This window comes from Panthera tigris, chromosome E2 (assembly GCF_018350195.1).
Source record: "Panthera tigris isolate Pti1 chromosome E2, P.tigris_Pti1_mat1.1, whole genome shotgun sequence".
Lineage (NCBI taxonomy): Eukaryota > Metazoa > Chordata > Mammalia > Carnivora > Felidae > Panthera > Panthera tigris.
The window spans coordinates 58,108,173-58,126,774 of NC_056674.1; the positions used below are offsets into that span (position 1 = coordinate 58,108,173).

At 53.6% G+C, this 18,602-nt stretch overlaps 1 protein-coding gene across 2 annotated transcripts; it reads right to left on the reverse strand.

Moving 5' to 3' along the window:
* Nucleotides 1-846: 846 nt before the first annotated feature.
* Nucleotides 847-18,378, reverse strand: EMC8 (ER membrane protein complex subunit 8). Of its 2 annotated transcripts, XM_042968600.1 has the most exons (6): nt 17,999-18,378; nt 9,788-9,864; nt 8,116-8,151; nt 2,624-2,693; nt 1,789-1,883; nt 847-1,315 (listed from the first exon to the last, which is right to left on the reverse strand). In XM_042968600.1, the coding sequence occupies exons 1-6, from the start codon at nt 18,227-18,229 to the stop codon at nt 1,156-1,158; spliced, it is 669 nt and encodes a 222-aa protein (XP_042824534.1). In that variant the 5' UTR covers nt 18,230-18,378; the 3' UTR covers nt 847-1,155. The 2 variants fall into 2 exon arrangements, with proteins under 2 accessions (XP_042824534.1, XP_042824535.1); XM_042968601.1 differs by lacking the exon at nt 8,116-8,151 and having other exon boundaries at nt 17,999-18,366.
* Nucleotides 18,379-18,602: the final 224 nt, after the last annotated feature.

Consider the following 18,602-nt stretch of genomic DNA (forward strand, 5'->3'; position numbering starts at 1 on the left):
GCCGCTGTAGCACGTGCTGGTTTTAATCCCAGGAAAAGAGCTTTCTTTGGTGGTAAATGCTCCCTTTCTGAAACAAACACAGACCCACTCGGAACGAGACGGCTCCCCGCTCTCCGACCCGTCACCCCTGTGTCCGCGTCCTCACGTGAAGGAACGCCAGCTTCAGAAGCTAAGGGGGAGGGGTGTCTGAAGAAAGGGCGGAGAAAAGGACTCCTGCAGGAGAGAAAAAATGCCGCGGTACCATAGAGCCCCCTCGTCCTCTCCTCGGATTGCATTACAGAGCTTGACCACCTGTTCCAACCACAGAGCTCGCAGCGCTCTGTGAAGCGTGGGGAGTCTAAGTTCGGTGTTGCTTTTGTTGCTTCAAATACAAAAGAAACAATTACAGAACAGATTAGAACCATTTGGATCATCATGCGAGTGAGTTAGGAGTTGGGACTGATTTCCGCCTTTCAAAGGTCATCTTAATACGGTTCCCTTTTCCCTTTTTCGGTCCCACAGGCTCACGAGCTTTCTGGTTGACTGAGAAGCATCACAACCGTGCTCCCGCGCGAATTCCTACTATCAGCAGTGGCTGTTTTCACCCTTCACGATGAAGGTTTCTCAGGCGACAGTGGCATCGTTCCCACTGTGTGGTCGCGGCAGCGACGTGCGCCCGACGGGTGTGGGGCCGCGCGGTTCAGGGCTGCAGGCTCCCCACCGCGGACACCAGCCCGCCATGCACCCGATCCCGGGACCGGACACGAACCCAAACGGGACGAAAAGTCACAAACACTCAAGTACAAGATCTGGGCTTTTTCTGTTAAAGGTAGTTCGTGAGACTTAAGAAGTATTCTCTCCAGATTATAAAAGGTTAAAACTGTTTAATAGGAACAATCTTGGACAGGCAGAAACAGCTTTGATCTGGAGGATTAGAGCAACAGACAACTGGGAAGGACTCCACAGGGGCAGTCGGATGGGACACTCCGCCCCTCTTCTGGCGACTGCATTAAAAAGCCGGCAGAGGGACATCCTGCCCTCTGTCAGGACACGTGCCGCCTCTGAGAACGGCCAGCTCTCCACACGGGCTATAGGAGAGATGTTATTTACACTGAAAAATAGCTTTCTTCTTCCGTGCAGTGGACATAGCCAGACAGCAGTCGCTAACACCCCTCCCTAGCACAGGTGCAGGACAGCTTTATTGATCTCCGGGTTTGTCCAGTCATTCCGAATGTCATCTAGGTGGTTATCGAAATCCACAAGTGTTTCGTACGACCGGCTGTCCAGGAGCGACGCGGAGATCCTCTGGGCCTCTGGCCAGTCTTCACAGTAATCACTACAAGGCGAAACAGGAGAGATCAGGCCCTCGGCAAAGAACAGGTGGCTTCCCAACAGAGCACACAGAAAACCGGCCACACACGCAGCGGGACAAAGGAAGACAGTCACGGATGCCAGCACCCACGAATGTTTGCAACAAAGATGTGCCTAGAGAGCACGGGGCATGGTTGAGAAACGAAGGAGCCCCTTCCGAACGAAATTCTGAAGAAGCCGGAGGGGGACGGCAGATGCTTTCAGAGTGCTTATAAATAACCACAGCAGAGGCCCGAAAGAGGGGGCCCGGGGGCGGGGCGGGGACCCCGGAGTAGCGCCCAGCTTCTCTCGGGAGCCAGGGAGCATGCACGCTTTCTGTGTGAGGTTTGTACACCCCCTGGAGAATACGCTCTCTCGAAACCAGAGGCCGGGCCGGCTTTCCCGTGGGAGCAGCCCCCAGCACACCGCACGGGGCCGCCCCGAGGACACGGCACTCACTAGTGTGGGTCTCTGCACCGCCACTTGTTTTCATGGTGCTCGTACACGTGGATCGTGGGTACCACGCAGTCCATCGTGAACTTGGTGTTGTCCACCTGCGCACAAGACAAAGGACGCGCTCGTGAACAGAGTTGACGGGGAGTGGCAGCCGGCACCCTGGTGGAAGGCCTCAGGCGCCTCCTCGTGGCTCGAGGCGGCAGCGGAAGCCCCGGCCCGGACAGAAACCCCCACACGGTGCGCGGACTCCGCAAACCCGACGCGTGCAATCACACCTCGAGTGGCCCGAGACTAACTGTTACGGAGAATAAGTGCTCAGTAAGTACTTCACAGCTTTCTCACAAAAGCAGAGCTTCTGCCCCCCTGTTAGAAGTCTGTCTGAACTGAGCTTGTGTACCAAGGGTTTGGTGTTTGCTACCGTCTGCCTGACTTCTTCCTTCCCTCTGGGCCGTCGGCTGCTCTGATTCAACGGCTCTCACGCTTGAGCGCGCATCAGAATCATCTGGAAGCTTACTCAAGCAGCCTGCCGGGCCCTGAGAATCTGCATTTCCGACACGTTCCCAGGTGGTGCTGATGCCGCTGGCCCAGAGCCCCACTCTGAGGACCACTGAGCTGGAACGACCGCCCCTCCTGGAGGCGTGGAGTGGGCCGCGCCCCCGCGGCATTCACACTGCGCCTGCGGGCCTGCAGCCGGGAGGAGGCCGCGAAGGGCGGCACTGGCCTGACGGAGCCTCTGCGGAGAGGAGACCGCTCACACGAGAAGGCTCCGCGTGAGCAAGAGAACGCTCGGCAGCCGGTCCGGCAACAGAAAACGCGACAGCGCCCAAGAGTGACTCACCATGACGAGGGCGGTATCGCCGAAGCCCTCGGCGATTCTGGAGGCCACCTTCTCTGCAACCTGGTTCGGACTGCAAAAGACGCGGCAGTGAGCTGACAGTCGTTCTAGTCGACGCCGTCCAACAGTCTCCCCCGGGGCAGGGCTCACACGCACACGGAGGCAGAGGGCGGTACCGGTAACCCGTGCGCGCTCGTCACGCCTGCCAGGGCGGCTTCTGGCCGTCGCGGTCAGCCGCGGGGACTTGTGCCGAGGGTAGGAGTGCCGTCGGGCCACGGGGAGCACGGCGCGAAGCGGGCCGTTGCCTTCCGGCAGAAGGGCCCCCTGGAGCCAGCGGAGAGGAGAGCGCAGCACACGCTCGGAGCTCCCGCCCTCTGACGCCTCCCTGGCCGCCCGCTTCATCACACACCTGCTCACAGAGGGATTCCATCTACCTCTCGGCTGCTGGCAATGGAGTCGGCCGCCTTGTCTTTTTAAGTTTAAACATTTCTAGGCCATTCCAAATCTTCTCCACGCTCGTCAGCCTCCTATCGCTGGCTCCGGCCCATCCCGACCTCGGTAAGTGACAACTTGCACCCTTGAGTCCACAGAGCAGACTAGAGAGGCGCCCGCATCATCCCTGCACTACCCTCGCCGCCCTGGCTGTTTTCTGATCCCATCTCAGGCAGAGGCCTCCTGGCACCCGGGGGCCCCTCCACGCAGCCCTCCTCCTCAGGGGTCTCCTTTAGTGGCCCCTGCCCTGCTCCAAATTTGAGCCGGTCTTTTCCTCCATGGGAAAAAACACTATTTGCCTGGTTCCCTCTGTCCAACCTGTCTCCTTTCACCCGTGTTTCTTAAATTTCAGCCAATCTCACTCTTTAATAAGCCGGCAGTCTTGTCTCTTCGGGCCACCGGGGTACCCACCCCCTTACCTTCGAGGGTCTGCACCCCGGAGGCCTGCCAAGCACCCTCGTCCTCCCCCCGGCCCTGCGGCCCAGCTGGAACCTCCCGCTCTACTTTCTCTGACTGCCCACTCCCCCTTGACCCTCACCGGGTGCTGGAGACTCTTCCCTTGCCTCGGCCTCCTCTGCCCTCCTCCCACTCAGCGTGCTCAGGCTGTCACCCTACACCTGGGTTTTTCCAAAACTGCTTCCTAACTGGCCTCGTTTTCCAGGCTCTTATTTCGTGTATCTTCAGATCAAACTTCCTAAAATGAAACTTCCAGTCTGTTTCCCGTGACTCATCAAAGCTTGGGAGACAAGAGCCCACTGTGCTCAGCTCCGTGCGTCCAGCCTTTCTCCCTGTGGACCAGCTACCGTTCCTACACACGGGAGCAGTGCTTTGTGGGTCTTTAACGTCAGTGCAACGGCCTGCATACGGCCTCCCTCGCGTGCTCCTCCCGGCACTCACACTGTTCCCTGTTTGGGATGCCCTTCCAACCTGCTCTCTGCTTACCGAATCCCCTCCCGTCCATGATGCCCAGAAAACTCTTTTCTCACCACGCTGCCCCGGCGGGGGTCCATCTGGCCTGCCTCTAAACTCTGTTTATTCCTGAAGCGCTTTAACGCCTAACCCTTGGCGCACAGATCTTTCTGTGCATCTCATTTTTGCCCCGCACAACGAAGAGTCTCAGCTTTTTGAACCAAGGACGGAGACATAATATATTTTAACGGCCACAAAAACACATGGATAATTATGGGGTTTACCTAAGGAAACATACGATTATGCTGTGACTGAGCTGGGGAGAAAAAAAAAAAAAAGTCCGATTAATAATGTCTTAGGAAAATGAGTTATTTTATTTAATTACTCCATTTTCACGTCCAAAATTGAGAATCTGCAGTGATGTGATGCCTGTAAGTCTGCAGGATTAGAAAAAATGACGCAAAAACAACAAAGCAGTCTGAAGGAGAACGGGCCCCAGGGGCTGCTGTCCCTCAGGCCACCGCGGAAAGCCTGGCAAGGGACGCACGGCCGCGCCGCATTTACCAGGAGCCGGCAGGCGCCCAGTGACCACGGCTCGAGTGGCGAATGGCAAGGAGGGGGACTGGAGCCACGGAGCAGGCCTGCCTATTCACCCATGAAACGCGGGCCAGACACAATCTGACGTCCCTAACTCACGCCTCAGATGCAGAGAAAGGAAGTCGGTGTTTGCTAAGTGATCTTCTGAGACTCGTGAAGCTTCTGCCATGAAGACACTTCTAAAACCATCGTCCTAACATTTATGATGATCACTCATAGTAGCTAGCGACTTTTATCAGGAAGGGGTCAAGAAACATCCGTTAAAAACAACAACTACCTCTTCAGATGCCCCGAAACTCAAATTTAAAATGCATTCTTTTGAAAAAAGTCAAATTGTAGTTAATGAGTAGAAAAAGTATTTGAAAGAAATGCCACTTTACAGTTTTTGGCATCACACACTTACTCTCAAATCCTGACCAGCCTCACCCCTGACTGCATTCCTAACGTAGGACTGTCACTTTATGGGAGCAGCGTCACCCCCTTGCTTCTTCCTAGGCCGGGTCACCCCCTTGTTCCCGTCAAGACTCGGCTCAAATAAACCTGCAGGAGCACCCTGGAGGCAGAGACCCCTTTGCCAATCCCCTTCCCCACTCGCAAAGCCAGAAATTTGCTTGAACTGAGATCGCACATTCTCGACCTAAATGCTTTTTTTTGAGCATCTAACCTCAGGCCAGGGCGCTGTGCCTGGTACTGACGTTCCCCACATGTAATCCAAATTAGGAAGCAAAACACCAGTCATTATCAAGTACTATAGTAAAACTTGACATGATGCCCTTAAGCTTAATAAAATAGCTACAAACATGTTACACCTCAAAATATTAAAATATGGATTGGTTTTTTAAAAAACTATGTTTCCTGGGGTGCCTTGGTGGCTCAGTCGGTTAAGTGTGCGACTCTTCATCTCAGCTCGGGTCATGATCTCACGGTTCACGGGTTCGAGCTCCACGTCGGGCTCTGTGCTGACAGCTCGGAATCTGGAGCCTGGAGCCTGCTTCGGATTCTGTGGCTCCCTCTCTCGCTGCCCCTCCCCTGCTCATCCTCTGTCTCTCTCTCTCTCTCAAAAATAAATAATAAAACATTAAAAATACAACTATGTCTCCTATGTTGTACTTCTCATCTCTGTGGCTTATTTATTTAAATTTTATTTATTTATTTTGAGAGTGAGAGAGGGAGAAAGAGAATCCCAAGCAGGCTCTGTGCTGTCAGGGCAGAGCCTGATGTGGGGCTTGAACTCAAGAACTGTGAGATCACACCCTGAGCCAAAATCAAGAGTCAGATGCTTAACCGACTGAGCCACCCAGGTGCCCCCTGTGACTCATTTATTTTGTAATTTAAAGTCTGTACCTCTTAATCCCCTTCATCTATTTCACCTATCCCCCCCGCCCACCTACCCTCTGGTGACCACCAGCTTATCCCCTGTATTTAATAGTTATTCGTTATTTATATTTATTACTATTATTAACAATTTTTTAAAAACATTTATTCATTTTTGAGAGTAAGAGAGACAGAGCATGAGCAGGAGAGGGGCAGAGAGAGTGAGACACAGAATACGAAGCAGGCTCTGAGCAGTCAGCACGGAGTCTTACGTGGGGCTTGAAGTCACAGACTGCGAGAACATGACCTGAGCCGAAGTCAGACCCTTAACCAACTGAGCCACCCAGGCACCCCTATTATTTTTAAAAAGATTTTCTTTTTAAGTAATTTCTACACCTAACATGAGGCCCAAACTCACAACCCCGAGATCAAGAATCGCATGCTCCACTGACAAGACAGCCAGGTGCCCCAAGAGTTTAAGATTCCACATGTAAGTGAAATCATATATTTGTCTTTCTCTGACTTATTTCACTTAGCATAATACCCTTGAGGTCCATCCATGTTGTCAAAAATGGCAAGATCTCATTTTCTATGGCTGAGTACTATTCTATGTGTGTATATACCACACCTTCCATATCTGTTCATCTACTGATGGGCACTGAGGTTACTTCCACGGTCTTGGCTACTGTAAATAGTGCTGCGGCCAGCGGTGCATGTATCTTTTCTAATTAGTGTTTTCATTTTCCTTAAATACCCAGTAGTGGAATTACTGGATCATATGGTGGTTCTATTTTTAACTTTGGGGACCCTCCACACTGCTTCCACAGAGGCTGCACCAATTTGCATTCTCCACCAACAGGTCCTCTTTTCTCCACATCGTCATCAACACTTGGTATTTCTTATGCTGTTGATTTTAGCCATTCTGACAGCTGTGAGGGGACATCTCATTGTGGTTTCGATTGCTATTTCCCTAATGATGAGCGATGCCAAGCGTCCTCTCTGTTGGGACTGTTGTGCCTTCTGTATGTCTTCTTTGGAAAAATGTCTATTCAGGTCCTCTGCTCATTATTTATTATTTTTTTTGGGGGGGGGGAGTGTTGAGTTGTAGAAGTTCTTTCTGCATCTTGGATATTAACCCCTTATGGGTTATGTCATTTGCACACATCTTCTCTCGCTCACTCGCCTGCCTTTTTTTGTTGGTGGTTTCCTTGGCTGTGCAAAAGCTTTTTCTTTTGGTATAGTCCTAATAGTACATTTGAATGATCCTTTTTTGGAAAAAGCAATCATAGGACTAGTGATAGTAACAGCCCAAAGCTGGCACTTCCAACCAAGCACAAAGCTAAACATGATATACGTTGCTTCACTTTGTCCTAAAGACCGGCTTCTGAGGCGTGAGCTGTTACCACCATTTTACAGAGAGGACCACTGCAGCCCAAAGAGGCGAATCAGTAAGTCATCTATGCTTCGAATCCAAGTGTACCTGACTGTAAGGCCCAGGCTGTGAGACAGTCAATCAGCTGGTATTTCTAAAAGAAGGACACATCTGAAGTTAGGCCTGGCTGAGAGACAAGTGAAGGTTTTCCCGGCAAATGGTTTTGGACACGGACGTTAGCGTAACGGTAGCTCCTGAGCTTCCAAGCTGTGTGTGGCGTCTGTGCAGTGACCGTGTCTGCATGGACTTTGTCCACCGGAGTGTCGTGAGGGTTGGAAAGGACGACACGCAGTCCCGGCACACACACCGGGAGGATAAGCGCCCCCCCTCCCCCCCAAATCTCGCAGAGACTCATCCGAAGGGACTAAAGGGTAATGGGCCCTCTTGTCCCCCAGCTCTCTTTAATCCCCCTACAGATCTGACAAGGGCCTCTCAGCAGGCACGTAAACAGACATAGATGAGGGAATGCAAAACCTCCTGAGCAGAGCAGGTGAAGGAAATGGGAAAGTCTAGATTACGAGTCGCATGAAAATGGTGTCTGGGTAGGAGAGGGCAGGGCTGGGCTGGGCTGGGCTGGGCTGGGCTGAGGTCCAAATAGAGGCAGGAAGACGGAGGCGCCGTGAGCCACACAGGCGCGCAGATGAGAGCCGTGCACACACACGTGGGGCAACCACGCTAGGCCGGGGTTTGGGAGTGTGCTGGGGGGGGAAGGAAAGGGAGGCTTCTACACTTAACACACTGGTGCCATTACCTCCTGCCTGGTCTCCTCGCCTTTCTGTGAGAGCACCTGTGGGAGGGAATTGCTCGGTTCAGGAAACCTCCTTCCGAGGACAGCTCCCCACTGCTTACAAAGTGCAGGTCCAGAGGCCTTAGAGCCCGACCTCTCTAGGGTTGCTTCCCAGCATTTCCTTCCGTGTGCCCACTTCTGCCCGGTGTCTACCTCACCCGTCCCCTCTCTGGACGCTCTTCCCTCCTCTCTCTACACGTGAACCTGACAAGCCCACTCCCGGGTGCCCCGTTCAGACGACACCGCTCCCCGAGGGCTTTCCCGGTCATCCCCACAGAGCAGCTCCTCACTGCTCTCGCTGCGAGAGCCTCTGCACCACCCTCAGGGCGTGCGTGTGGCCCTGGGCCGGTCCTTCTGGGCCCGGTCTTTCACGTAACAAAGACGGAGACCGCAAGGGCCCCGTGAACAGGTCTGGATCAGAGACGCAGCCGTGGTGTCATCGATGCGCGGGGGGCCGATGGGATCACACGCAGAAGGGGCCCGTGGAGGAGTGGTGGTTCCCGGGACCACAGAGGCCCTGCATGTTGCCATCCAAGCAGGGGCTCTCGCCAGGGTTGTCTGGGGCCCAGCACTTGGCTGGTCACCCTGCCTCCCCGCGAGTCCTGCCCGCACCCAGTCCCTGAAGCACGTCTGTGCCTCATCGATGACAGCAACGCCTGGTCACCGGCTCACTGCGTTATTTCCTGAAGTGCTCCCGAGTCCATTCCCTCACTTACGCTGAGCAGGTGGGTGCACACTCCGGGCATCCCAGGAACTCTGGGACCGTCCACTGCAGCCCCCAACTGCTTGGACGCCGGAGTCAGTGGCTCCGCCTGACGACGTGAGCCGAGCGAGAGGGCCGTGCCGGGCACCTCCCATCTGTGCCCGGTTTCCGGCTGGAGGAAAATCACAGGGAGATCAGAGCACCGACTCCTCTGGGGCTTGCCCTGCTGGCCGTGTCCCTAGAGGGACTGCTTCTCTTGCGGTGCACGTCCTTACCGCCCTCTTCCCCTCGGTCCCTCTAGGCGCAGGGCTGGTGGTGCCGCCTTCTGTCCGAGCCCTCCCCTCTGGTGAGTTCCCTTACACGCTGCCCAGACCTTCGGAAACGACCCTCAGACCGGCCCTCCTCAAGTTATCCGAACATCCAGTGTGCCGTCCCTGTCTCTGTGGAGGAGGAGACTAACGCAGAAAACGAGCCACGTCCTCGCCTTTGCTCCTTTGCTCACTAGTGAGAACCAGGGGCCCACGAGAAGGAAGCTGCAAACACTACATCCTCATCACGGTACAGACCCTAAGAGCACCAAACCCAAAAGTGGTTTTATTTGTCCCCAAAGACGGCAGCAGTCTTTCCTAATGCTCGGCCCTACACCATTCCTAGCTGGGATCGGAATCAGAGGCCCCTGACTGTGGCTTTCATTGTGTGAATTCCCTTCAAGCAAAACACAGATTATACAAATCTCAATTCCAAATTAATGCAAGTGTCACAATTTCTGTTTGGAAATTAACCACACCGCAGCTCCTCTCAGACGCTATAAACGAGCACGGAAGGCGAGGAGGGGTTTGTTCTCACAGAGCCTACCGACGGTCAAGAGGCGCATCAGACACTGTGTGTCACATGATCGTTCTTTCACACCAGAGGGTTGTGGCTTGGACATACCTGGCATCCTTGACTCGTTCGTTAGCTTGGTAATAACCGGCGATCACATAGCTATTATCTTTGCACCATGAATCAATCTGAAAGAGACAAACATTGGGAATAACAGATGAATGATTTTCTCTTAAATGTCACCTCTTAATAAACACAGGAGACCTTGCCCCCCGCCCTCCCCGCCCGGACAAGACACAGTATAATCCCTGAATCCTCGTCCCCAGGAGAAAGCTACAAGAAAATGGGTGCTCCCACGAGAAAGGCCACACTAGCTTGCTGTCCATGGTCCACGGGAGGCCACATCACTCTCGCTGAGGGGCCCCAATGCCCACACATGTTGCACAGGGGCAGCACTGCAGGGAGGTGAAGGAGGGGACCATGTTTACCCACCTCCTCGTCAGATATAAAGAATGGACGCATTCTGGGGCTTGAGCAAGCCTTCAGATGCCGGAAATCGATCTCTCACAGAGAAGCAAGCTAAACCCGTACATTTACACAGCCGGGGGCAGAGCCACGATGGAAATCTCGGTCTGTTGAAACCAAGTTTTTTTATATTCTATTTAAATTTCTGTATTCCTAGCAACAAACCATGAAAACACTTTATGCTGGGATGTGGGATAAACAGGCCACGGACGTCTGTGGGCGGAGGCAGGTGGGGGTGTGTGTGCACGTGCACTCAATTCCCTGGGGCATGCTTTTAAACGGGAGCACGGTGGCCGACTTTCAAAGTTTTTGTCCATTTTATAATGCCACTCTTCTCTCATCAGATTTAGCTTCTGGCAGGTCTAATGCCATTATGAAAAACAACAAAAGGTCCTCCTGTTTTGCCATAATGGAATTTTAAAAAATATTTTTTTAATGTTAATTTTTGAGAGACAGAGAGAGAGAGAGAGAGAGCGTGAGTAGGGGAGAGGCAGAGAAAGAGGGAGACACAGAATCCCAAGCAGGCTCCAGGCTCCAAGCTGTCAGTAGAGAGCCCGACGTGGGGCTCGAACCCATGAACTGCGAGATCACAACCTGAGCTGAAGTCGGACGCTCAACCGACTGAGCCACCCAGGTGCCCCTGCCATAATGGTTTTTTTTTTTTTTTTTTTTAACGTTTATTTATTTTTGAGACAGAGAGAGACAGAGCATGAACAGGGGAGGGGCAGAGAGAGAGGGAGACACAGAATCTGAAACAGGCTCCAGGCTCTGAGCTGTCAGCACAGAGCCCGACGTGGGGCTCGAACTCACGGACCGCGAGATCGTGACCTGAGCCGAAGTCGGCCGCTTAACCGACTGAGCCACCCAGGCGCCCCCCATAATGGAATTTTAATAACGTACTGCAGTAAATTCTATTCTCAATCAGAAGAGGAAATAAAATTGATTCTCAGTTTTTTCATAGTAAATTAACTAGTTAAAAATAGTCTTCTTTCCTTAAAAAAAAACAAAAAAACAACCAAAAAACAAAAACAGCTGTACTGCTCTTTTTCCTGAATTCTGGTTTGGGGCTCAGGCAGCGTCCTCTGTGACTAAAAGCAGATATTACCAGATGGTCCCAGTCCAAGGTTCCCTGCTCGCACAAGGATTAGAATAATAATTCTGGCCTCCTAAGAGCTCATGAATTACCATATTGGGTCAAAACCAAGGCTCAATGAACAAATTAGATGTTTTGGTCATCCACCCAAAAGATTAGGGCTATGTCTCCAAAATATTTATAATGGCTCTTTCGCTGTAACTTTGCTGCAAAGTACTCCACAATCACTTGTATTTTGTTTCTATCACTTCTTAAAGGCACGGGTTCCAGAAACTTTCTGTTGGTACCTACAGCAGCAACTTCTTTCATTTTTTTCTAAAACTATTTTTTTGTAGCGCCAAACGACATAGCCCGGCTCTAAACTTTGGCATCTGGCCCCATTCCCTGAACTCAAACCAACACGGTTAGCCCCTTCAGCATAGCCCGCCCTCTCAGCTTTTACTTCTATTCAAAGACCAGCCTCTTGAGTGCGTCCTTGCTAGCCACTTGAGAGGCCCTCTCCTGGCTCTCTGGTGAGGCTTGTCCTTCTAGCCAGTCAGAACTGGAGACAAATCTAAAATGGGTCGGCAGCGCTGATTCCTTCTGGAAACTCTAGGGAAGAATGTCCTCCTTGCCTTGTCCAGCATCTAGAGGTCACCCGCATTCCCTGACTGGGGGCTGCACCACCCTGACCTCGGCTTCTGTCATCACCTCTCCTTTCCCTGTACTGCCCCACCTGTCTCCTCCTTAAAAGAACCCTGTGTTTACACCGGGCTCTTCAGATCACCCAGGTTCGCCTCCCCACCTCAAGATCCTTAATTTCATCTGCAAAGTCCCCTTTGCCAAGTAAGGTCACATACTCATGGGTTCCAAGTATTAGGGTGTGGACACGCCAGGGGATCATTTTTGGCTGACCACAGCTACGTTTAGTACAAGGACCACTACCTGCTGCCTGTTGCTGTTCTGACCACCCCGTGAGCTGTCTCAGCTGCTCCTGATCCGATCCTGGGCTGGAGGCAACAGTTCAGGACATGTCCCTCAGCAGACACAGGTGGGATCACCTGTATCTGTGCTCAGGGAGCACGGAAAGTAACTGACGTGAAGGTGATTCTTGTGACAAACACGGTGGTCGAATCAATTTCAGCAGAAAAACAGCGTCATGACCTCGAGCTTCTAAAACTCTCTGAAAAGGCTGCCCTAAAAGTGAGCCCGTTCATAAAGGCTCTGGCTTGGTTTTAAAACTTTTGAACGATTCAAACAAGGACAACTAAGCTTGCTGTGAGGATGCCTGTGATGGACATGCACACCCACGTCCACGGCCCACAGACAGACAGACAGTTGAAAATACAGAAGGGCGGATGTGGAAAAAAAGTTTTTTTTTAAATGTTTATTTGCTTATTTTGAGAGAGTGAGCGAGTGAGCACGCAAGCAGAGGAGGGGCACAGAGAGAATCCCAAGCAGACTCCGTGCTAACGGCAGACAGCTGGATGCGGGGCCCGAACTCACGGACCATGAGATCGTGACCTGAGCCAAAATCGAGAGAGACGCTTAACTGACTGAGCCCCCCAGGCGCCCCAGACTGAACAAGTTTTAATAAGATGGAAGCGTTTTCTTTGATGGTTTCAAAAATGGAACCAGACCTCATCAGGTGAGTGACCCGGAGGGCAGTAAAAGCCGGTGAGTAGAAGACGAGCAGTGTGAACAGGGGAGGCAACGAGGGGGCGGGCAGGTGGTGAGGGGCTTCCGAATCCTCAGAAAGCCCAAATGGCTTGTTAAGAAAGGCCTTAGTGGATTTAAGAGGCAGCTCGCCCCGAAGTGGGGCAGGGCAAGGCAGAAGAACTGAGCGGCTGGCGTCTCATCTCCGTTCTCTGTGAGTCCACTTCCACGGTCCCTGCTGTCCCGCCACGCATCCCGTGAACAATCCACACGAAGACCACAGCTCAGGACGACAGGCTCCGCACACAGGGTCTGAATTCCATATTTACTCTTGTGGTTTCTTTGACCCGTCAGAGGCAAAAGGAGGACACCTTTACCGTGGCATGAGCCTGCCACACCCTCTGCCAAGTGCCTTTTCTGGCTTGTTCCGTGTCAGACACATAGGAGAACGACTAAAGGCACCAGGCCCCACTCGTTCATTGCCAGCTCAGCTGTGCACAAAGAATTACCAGCTTCTCTCTGCAAACTTGCTCACACGCGTGTGTGACATTATCATTTTCATAGCAGTATTACCTCCCTCGTGCGACCGTGCCGTTGCCATCGCCATAAAGCAGGTAAGGCAGGAGGAGAGCCACCCTGAGGAGGGCATCACTCCCACACGTGCCACCCACAAGCTGGGGGTGTCTGGGAGCCTTGCCGTCTGCGGCAACAAGCAGGTCTTGGGAGCCTAAGGGGAGGGCTAGACGCATCGAGAAGAAAAGTTGGGTGCTGATTCTCCGCGGGATGGAAAGCAGCTGGCTCCGTGAAAGAGCTTTGGAGGTACATGGGATGGGGCGAGGGTGAAGTTCAGAGGGAAGAAACGAAGAGAGGGCCTGGAGCAAACCATCTCCGTCTCCCAGGCTAGCTGTGAACGTTCTGGAGGTAACCAGGCAGAGTAGGCAGGGGGCTTAGGAAAGAGCCGGAGGACAGCGGCCCATGCCAATGAGCACAGAGAAGGCACACATGGAGGCAGCAGAAAGAATTCCGGACAAGAATCAAGGTGGTTAGACCAACCGGCCATTGAGAAAGTCATCTCAGCGGAATGTAATCAAAAGTTGCTCCGCAGAACCAGGAAATCAACTGAGGGCAAAAGGACAAAAAGGGATTAGAGAAACAGCAGGTCCACACTGATTTTCCTGCTAACATTTTATGGGTTTTCGCTATTAGAAATAATTCCGTCACTACCTACGTCAAAGGGTTATAAGGATAAATAACAGGCATAAGTGCTTTAAAAAAAAAAAATGAAAAGCACCCAGAAATGGAAGGATTTTTTTTTTAAATGGAAAATTATAATGAAAAGCTTTTCAAAGGAATCTGATGTTGCCCTTTGATGGACTGCTTATCAAGTCAGCCTTTCCCAGTTACTAAAAATAATTACAATATGAAACTCCCTGAATAGAAAAAAGCCATGAGAATGAGGCCTCGTTTATACAGTTTCATGGATTTAGAAGCTTTATTAAAACCGCATCTTCCACAGCTGAAATACCGATAAACTGTGGCTCCGTATGCTGAGACCTTTCATCGCCTTCAGGTTATAAAGTTGCTAAGTCAAAAGCTGAATGGCATAAACTGAAATACGTTAATTGTGATAAAATTTTTTTGGATAGACTCAAATCGCAAATTTTCCCTTGTAACTTTGCTCTGAGAGTTACTTAATTTGTACTCAATCGGCATCTTTTTCACACCTGTCTAAGGCTGGGGCTGTGATTCAGGGTAGGTCAGTATAAGAGAGGCCAACGTAACCCACCACCGCTGGGCAAGGGCGGAGCCCCAGCTTGTTCTTACTGCTTACAGAACGTGAGGCCCAGAATCCAGCGCAGACGTTAACTCTGCGGGACGGGAGACTCAAACACCGAAGGCATGTTTGGGGAAGTGCTCTAAGTGGAGAGTGAGGGCAGAACGGAAAAGGGCGGCGGGTAAGATCAAACAGGGCCCCGGGCAGTACCCCCTTCCCTCTGTTTAGACAGCGTGAGTGGGGGAGGGGCAGGGGGAGAGGGACAGGGTGCCCCTTTCCCTCTTAACAAGCTGGTGGCACTGGGCCATTGTAAGAGTCCGGGTCTCCTCTGGGCATCTTCCCTCCCCAGCCAAGTGGTTTGGGAGGCAGCTCTGCTCCTTGGGGAAAATTTGTGTAAAGGTAACTCTAATGCAGTTGTTTATAGTTAGTAGTATATTTAATTCTCTCAAGTATTGTGTTTCTATCTTATGGAAGTACTATAATCCTTTAACTCTACAAAGCTTAATTAAGAATAAGAATTAGAAAAATTCTTTGACAATTCCAAGTGAGGTTCAAGTTGTCTTTAAGACGCTTAGATGTTTCATACGATTTTTTTTTTTTTTTTTTTTTTGAGAGAGCGACAGAGTGTGAGCAGGGGAGGGGCAGAGAGAAAGGGAGACAGAATCCGAAGCAGGCTCCAGGCTCTGAGCTGTCAGCACAGAGCCCGACGCGGGGCTCGAACTCGTGAACCATGAAATCATGATCTGAGCTGAAGTCAGACACTTAACTGACTGAGCCACCAGGCGCCCCTAAATATTTATTTTTGAGAGAGAGGGAGAGACAACATGAATGGGGAAAGGCCAGAGGGAGAGGGAGACACAGAACCCGAAGCAGGCTCCAGGCTCCCAGCTGTCAGCACAGAGCCCGATGCGGGGCTCGAACTCATGAACGGTGGGCTCATGACCTGAGCTGAAGTTGGATGCTTAACTGAGGCCGTCTCACAGGATTTTAAATGGATTTACAGAACATGCGCCTCCTTCAGACCCCTCTGGCTACTCCCCTGCCGATTCCCTTTCCATCCACCCTGTAAAGGCGCCATCCATAGCTCTCCCCTCATTCCACACGCTGCCCCTCCCAACACGACCTGCTCTCATAGCCTCAACAGTCATTGCACAGCTACCGGTTCCCAACCTGCATCGCCAGCCCGTCCGTCTTCCAAGCTCCAGACCCATTTTGCAACATTCAATGCTGGGTCTTCATTTCCCCTCTACAAACGGCACCACTGTCGTCCAAGGCAGAAGTCAGAAATCGAGGCGCCACCCTTGCTTCCTTCTCCCTATGTCCACACTATGATCAGTCACCAGTCTCAGAGTCCCGTGGAGTCTTCCTCCTGATTCTGTCTGACCTGCCACCTCTCTGCCTCTGGTCCTGTATGCACTTCTCCCAACACTCTCCTTGCTGCAGGCTGGAGCCATCCCTCCAGCACACGAATGCGCCCGTGGAACTGTCTCCAGTGGCGGCCCTCTGTCCTCATGATGGTGCCCGCACTCCCGTGTGACCTGCGGGTTGCTCTGAAATCTGCCCTCGATCCCCTAACACTCTACGCTCTAGGTCCCCCTCTCTGCCATTTTCTCGTCCCCCGTCTGCCTTGAATGTTCTCTCCGCCCCGCGCCCCCGCTCCCCCCATTACTACTTGGGTGGCCCGCCTAGCCCTTCCTGGCAAGTGCATTTCCCCAGGCAGCCTGCCTTCCCTGACTCGGCAAGCCTGGGCCAGCCCTGGACCTCACCGCTTTCTGCCCCAGCCCACATACGGCACTTATCCTTAGAGACTGTACTTCTGCTTGGAGCACGATCAACGGCCAAGCAGGTGCTGTGATCCACAGCCCTTTCTTTCCGCCCCCCAGCACAGGCCTGGCGCCCGACTGGAAAACTGAATAATCCTGCATCAGTGCTCCTGGTAAACCTAGTTCCCTGCAAGTGACTGTATTTCGCGTGTCCAAGCACCTGCAATTCCCTTGAGATCAGAGTCATTAAGGCGGCTGGATTGAAACACTTGCATCAACTGCCCCCCCCCCCCCACCGGGCCAATTTGGTACTGACAGCACCTCCCCTCAAGAGCAGCTAGGATGCGTTTTATAAATACCTGCTTTCATTTATCTCCTGCCCTGAGAAGATGTGGAGAAATGCACACAATGGTCCAGTTTAACAGGCCCTCAAAGACGCGCCCCGTAGGCCTTGGGGGGCCATTTGCCCAAGGGGACTTCCCGCCTCCCGAGAACCCATTTAGGAAAATTACGAAACGGGCTCATTTTACTTGGGGTGAAGTATGGACAAAGCATTTCTAGCCACACCTTCTCGAACTCAACTACCTTCTGTGTGAACCAACTTTCTTAAGGATTGTAGTTTATGTTTGTACTTAAGTGGAAAGTAAACAGTATCTCAACTCAGGAGGCGGCTCCGAGGTTTTAACAAGTCCGTGGACCTTCCAGGCGGTCTTTTCCCTGCGCTGATCCCCAGACCCTAAGAACTACTGCCCGCAGTTCCATTACAGTTGGTCCGTGAGCTAAACCTCTCCCCCACCGCACGTGCATACAGCAGGCGCTCAGCACACCCAAGTGCGATGGCTGAGAGGCAGGTCTGCTACGGCTTTTTAAGTTCAGTCTCCAGCTTTTGAAACCATGGGTGCGTTCCCTGGGGCGCCCGGCAGGCTCGGTCCGTGGGACGTGCGACTCCTGATCTCGGGGCCGCGAGTTCGAACCCCGCGCTGCGGGTAGAGACGACTTCGACGAAGAAAAACCACGGGCGGGGACAGACAGGTTCTCCTTACACGGCGGTCGCGCACGTTCAAAGGGAGGAGTGCCTGTCAGGTCAGAACTACCTCTCCGAACGCGTCTGGACTCTCGAGCCGCGGGGCACTGCCCGCCAAGGAACCAGGGCGTCTACACCCACGCCAGGTACCGAAGGGGCTCTGGGAGGCGGCGCGGGAAGCACGCTGCAGCGTCGAACTCCCAGCTCATCACAACTGCCCGCGCCTCCCGGTCCCCAAAGCATCCGCGCGGTCGAGTCCCGACCCAGTTAGCGACAGCTCGTTCCTGCAAAGGCTACCGGTTTGAGGAACGGACCTAAAGCGCCTCTGGGGGCACGGCGACCGCACAGGCGGCCGCTCCGGCTGCGGCCCCGTGGCGCCGGGCCGAGCCCGCGGGGGCACCCCGCTCTCCGCCACCGCGGCCGCCTCCGGGCTCCCGCCGGACACCCGCGCTTCCAGCCGGGGCCGCGCCCGCACGCTCCGAGGGGAGGCCGCCCTTCCCGCGCTTACCAGGGTGAGGGCCACCTCCAGCATCGGGGCGAGGGCCAGGGTGCCGTGGAAGAGGGGGATACAGTCCACGAAGAGGGTGTGGGGGGCCCCGGGGCCGCCCAGGGGGAGGTGCTCCTTGCGGGGCTTCTGCTTCTCGGCCACCAGCAGTCCGTTGACGGCGCAGTGCGGGTACTTGGCGCCGTGCAGCACCATCTTGCAGTAAGCCTGGGTGGTCAGTTTCACCCCGGGCATACTGCGCCCGGCAGGGCCCCGGAGGCCCCGGCGCCGGCTCAGGCCCGGATCCCCCGCCCGGCCGCCCGGCAACTCAGCGGAGAAGCGGGGTGAGGCGGCGGCGGCCTGGCGCGGCCCCGCGGCTGGCGGAGGCCCGCGGCGGGCTGGGCTCCCCACACACCAGCAACCCGCCGGGGAGAAGGCGACGCGCCCGCCTCACACTCCACTCGCGCTTCTGGCCGGGCGCGGCCGTAGAGCAGCCTCTCGACGCCGCCGTAAAGCAGCCTCTCGACGCCGCCGTAAAGCGGCCCGACCAGCCCTTTTGCGACGCTGGCGGCGCTGCCCTCCTTCCGCTCGGGTGACCTCCGGCGCGGCCGGGTCCTCCTCGATCCCG

Bases quoted from the DNA above. Each gene is read 5' to 3' on its own strand.
- EMC8 (XM_042968600.1), bottom strand. From the start codon at position 18,229: ATGCCCGGGGTGAAACTGACCACCCAGGCTTACTGCAAGATGGTGCTG. The intron at 9,865-17,998 runs GTAAGCGCGGGA...TGTCTCTTTCAG, and splicing joins TGGAGGTGGCCCTCACCCTG to ATTGATTCATGGTGCAAAGA. The intron at 8,152-9,787 runs GTATGTCCAAGC...TCCCTCCCACAG, and splicing joins GAACGAGTCAAGGATGCCAG to GTGCTCTCACAGAAAGGCGA.